Below are 4,668 nucleotides of genomic sequence, written 5' to 3'. Positions count from 1 at the left end.
TCTTTATACATTACATAATTTAAATGTGATTATCAAAGAATTATCATTAAAGGTTTAATCTCTCCTAAATTATTAACAACATTTCACATGGTCATACAGAGTAAAAAACTAAAAAAATATATTTGCTGTGTGATTGTGTGTGTCTAACCCAGATGACTTCTGGATTGGCCTGGCTTGGACAGCCAAACAGTTCCCGTCTTAGCAGGTTTCCATCGTACTCCAGAAAGGTTAGGTAGAGGTTCCTGAAGAACTCCACATGTTTGTTTTTCACTCTGAGCTTCTTCGGAGAGTTCCAGTGAATCACCTGGAAACACAAGTCACTGCTGGTTCAATGTCAGTTTTTAAAGGTGAAATGCATTCAATTTGTATTAGAAACTTAACTGTACATCTGAAAGACTTTCTAAAGGGAATAATGGGTAGGTCTGCCAGGTGTTGATGGTAAATGGTAAATGGACTGAACTTATACAGTGCTATATCAAGTCCCTCCGGATCCCAAAGTGCTTTACACTTACATTCACCCATTCACACACACATGGCGGTAAGCTACGTTGTAGCCACAGCTGCCCTGGGGCACACRGACAGTGATATGTCCGGTTCATCGAGTTCTTTAGTCCAGATAGTTTTGCCAGATTCTCTCTGGGAAAAACAACTTCATATTTGGTCCCAGAAGATTAYGAAAGAACAAAAAGTTGGCTAGTCAGTGGTAAAGAGAAAGAGTTCAATAGTTTGCTGTCATTATTGTGRATTACAAGTTATGAGTTTGTTTAAAACATAGGAAGTTGGGCCTGCACAGAGGACAGGAAAAGTATTTTCTAAAGGTTGCTAGGAAGGAGGTTAGGAGTTGCCATGAGGTCAGCTTGACCTGCTAAAAATGTTTCCTAATGTGTGTGTATTTGAGAAGCTCTCATGAATCTTGGCTATGGTTTGGTCAGATGACACAGAAAGGAAGGTACAAAATCCATGAGACCCATTTCATGGGTTTCTTGTTCTTTTTGACTTCTGACTGTCTGAGAATCATGCTAAACTCCCTCATTAGCTGGCTATCAAGTGACTTCTGGATGATTTCTGCAACTACAACAGAAGTGAGGCTGCCATACGCCAGTGCCACTGGACCCTCTGACCACCATCAGTAGGCAAGGCAGTTGAAGTGTCTTGCCCAAGGACACAACAACTGAAACAGCTGGAATGGGGATCAAACTTGTGACTTTCCAGTTACAGGACGACTCCCCTAACCACTCTGCCATAGCCGCCCATTGTCACTACTAATTCCACCACACTTCAAATCAAAAAACAGATCAAATAATTTGACAGCTCAACAGAACAAGATTCATTTAGAGAAATAAAAACTTTATTTAACCCTTAAATTATCTATTAAATTCAGGACAATATGACAGAGAAGCTGCCTGGCATTTTTTATACATACAGTTAGCTTTGGGCTGAAAGGTCAACTTGGTATCAATTATTGTTCTGAAGTATTTGAATTCAGTTACCTGCTTGTCTTTCTTCCCTTTTATGACACAAGAACTGAATGCATGTCTGGTGCTAGCTGCTCCCAATCTTTCTCCCAGACAAAGTTTCTTGGGCCAGTTGTTCAAAAAATTTAATCTGGATCAAATTTATTCCAATTTAGAAATCCCATTTTTTGCTATTTAAGATAAATGAATATGTCTTACTTTAATGCCAGTCTTACAAAGCAACATTAGATTGGGCCACACTGATTCAGATCTCCTGTTTTCAAGATGACTAAATCTGGATTACCAGTGCTCTAAATGAGACAACATATCACAATGTGGGCTACCAGCTAAGACAACCAAAACAAGATACTACCTAGCAGTAACATAATGACGCCTGCACGAACAAATGCACCAGAACTCAGAAGTCTTTATTCCTAATAAATGTCTTGCTACTAGCTTGGGTGGGGGTCATTTTGGGCATTGGTTTACCTGATGGAAAGCCCCTCATCAGAACTAAACAACCAAAGAAAATCTGAAGCTTCTGTGTTTATTAGTTTTTGAGCTATAACCATTTTTGTTTGTCCAGATAGCCCCGCTTTGAAAGGAACCCCCTCCTCAAATATGGGGTCTATCGTAAAACCATTGGCTGGCGCAGTGTAGGTCAAACTCATCTACAGRCCTGCCAAATTTCATGTTGATTGGTGCAGCTGTTTTTGTGCTACAGTTGACCAAAAATCACTGAACAAAAAAAAAGTACACAGTACGAAAACAATATGACTCCCGCTTACACTTTGCATGTGGGGGTCATAAAAACATTGTAGGGATCATACCTACAACTTCTCAAAACTAAAGMTATGAGGAAAATCAAGAGTTCTTTCTGTGAAAGGAGTAAACACCCTCTGTGTAATTGTGAGAGGGACCACAATAATGTATCGTACCCAGTAACTTAAGTTTTCTAAAATAAATGGTTTTTATTTACAAAATCAAATAAATTACTAAGGTACAGCTTAATGTGAACAATCAAAATTTTGGTGAGTTAAAACATCAACAAAATTATGCACGCCTCTGCACGGCCTAATGTCGATATTTCAACTCTAACAGGAATGGCAAAACTTCAGGTTTAAGGTCTTAAACAAACCAGATGTTTGCAGGTACATAAAACTTATATGGCAAGGTCTAAGATTAAGGAAAAGGAAGAAAGAAGAGTATTAGCCCTACTGTTTAGCTTACCAATGTGTGAAAAAAACAGGACGTGCACTCTGGATCTTTGCCAATGCCTCAGCCCAACTCCGGTACACTTTGTCAAAACATTCAGCTTTTATCTGTGCGTGTTTCGACCATAAGGTTAAGCGTGCAGGAAGACTTCACTCAGACAAGTCAGAGAGCCAGGTCAGGTCTCTTACTTCAGTAAACCTTTCAAGTTTTGCTTCACAGCATCTCCAGACATCTGCTTCCCTTCAAGGGAAAGAACCAGATCTGTTTGGGTTTTTATTTCAAAAATAAAATAAAATAATACTCATCAGAAAATTTAAAATAACGGAGCTTCAAAGCTGGTTTGTTTCAGGTCAAGATTGAAGGTATCATGACCCTAGATTAAAAAAATGTGCTCGTTGGCACAAGAGTCAAAACTGATTGCCAAATGCTGAATTTTCCTGCAAAGGAATTCATAGCATGGAGACGAGATTAAGGTGTCTCTCCTCGTCTCTTTCTTTTTCTCTTTCTGTCTGTGTCTAGGACCACGTTCCGGTGTTAGTATCTGAAGACCAGAGAGCTAGGAATGTGACCTGGACTTTTTTTTTTGTTACACAAGGCAGAATGGAAAGTTTAGACTGGGAATGCGCGATATAACGCAGCAAGGCAACTGCCAGTGCAGGTGAAGTAGTGCTCCAGGATTCAGAAAAGCTCTCTGAGTCTGGAACTCGTTTCTCCTGCAGTCATAGCACGARGCCGCACGGCCAAATGCACACGCACTCCGCACCCAGTTTGCACCCACTTCGCGTGCGTTCCAAAGGACGACTGTAAAACGCAGCCTTTAATGTCTCCTTGTACAGTGGAGAAGCGCTGTGGGAAAGGCTGACAGTCAGACTGTCTTTCAAAAAAAAAAGGTAAAACATAAACGGGATGGTTGTCACCCCACCAGAGCGCGCACAGATTACACACGTGGAGTGCAGAAAAAAATAATCTGCAAAGTGTGTAGAAAGAAATAAATACAAACAATTTTTTACCACCTTAAAACAAAGTAGATGATTCCAAACACAACATCCAATGGATGTTGTGTTTGGAATCACCTCAGATCACCTCAGATCGAGTTTTTTACTCATCACCTCCATCCAGACTTGGGTTCATTCATTTGCTCATGATAACAACATTGTGGATATTTTGAAAATGTCTTATTTTTAAAAAAGGGTAAATGTCCAATAGTCAGCAGGATAAACAATGTTTAGGGTTCTTGTTCATCTAAGAAGAGACCTAAGCATACTAAAGAATCAGACCAACCTCATGCATGTTGTCAGAATGAGGGACTGACTGGATGTATAGTAGGGGATACAATTGTTAGAAATTATTTTTGACAGGTTCATCTCTGATGATTGTTTCTTTGAAATTAATATACAGTGATCAACTACAAAAAACTGAAAATAACATATTTTTGTTTGTTTTTGAAATCTGTTTATGGAATTACAGTATTTCATGGGCACTATCACTTTTATTTGACTTTTACTACTAAAGGTCTTATTGGTAGCCTATGTTGACTTTATCTTCATCACTGTAACAGTTAAACAAGTCAAGTACAAGATAAAGTGTCCGTCCATCCATCCATTTTCTTCCTCTTGTCTGGGGTCGTGTCMTGGGGGCAGCAGCCTAAGCAGAGAGACTCAGACTTCCCTCTCTCCAGKCACTTGGACCAGCTCCTCCAGGGGAACTCCAAGGCGTTCCCAGACCAGCTGAAAAACATAGTCCCTCCAGTGTGTCCTGGGTCTTCCTCTGGGTCTCCTCCCAGTGGGACGTGTCCAGAACACCTCACCAGGGAGGAGTCCAGGAGGCATCCTAACCAGATGAACCACCTCAACTGGCTCCTCTGGACGTGGAGGAGCAGCGGCTCTACTCTGAGTCCCTCCTGGATGACTGAGCTTCTCAGCCTATCTCTAAAGCCAGGTTCCCACCAAACACGTTTTGAGCAGCCAGAGCAGCCAGTTTACATGCAGAGTCTATGTGG

The 4,668-nt window shown here is 40.7% G+C and overlaps 1 protein-coding gene across 2 annotated transcripts in view; it reads right to left on the bottom strand.

Moving 5' to 3' along the window:
- large2 (LARGE xylosyl- and glucuronyltransferase 2) overlaps positions 1-4,668 on the bottom strand; it is a gene marked incomplete in the record, with an annotated part of 84,096 nt that overhangs the window by 9,066 nt on the left and 70,362 nt on the right. For both annotated transcript variants that reach the window (XM_014024320.1, XM_014024322.1), the window contains 1 exon segment: positions 149-304. In XM_014024320.1, coding sequence (XP_013879774.1) covers positions 149-304 — 156 coding nt within the window.

This window comes from Austrofundulus limnaeus, unplaced genomic scaffold (assembly GCF_001266775.1).
Source record: "Austrofundulus limnaeus strain Quisiro unplaced genomic scaffold, Austrofundulus_limnaeus-1.0 Scaffold418, whole genome shotgun sequence".
In the NCBI taxonomy this organism is placed as follows: Eukaryota; Metazoa; Chordata; class Actinopteri; order Cyprinodontiformes; family Rivulidae; genus Austrofundulus; species Austrofundulus limnaeus.
This window is presented reverse-complemented; position numbering and strand designations above follow the sequence as displayed.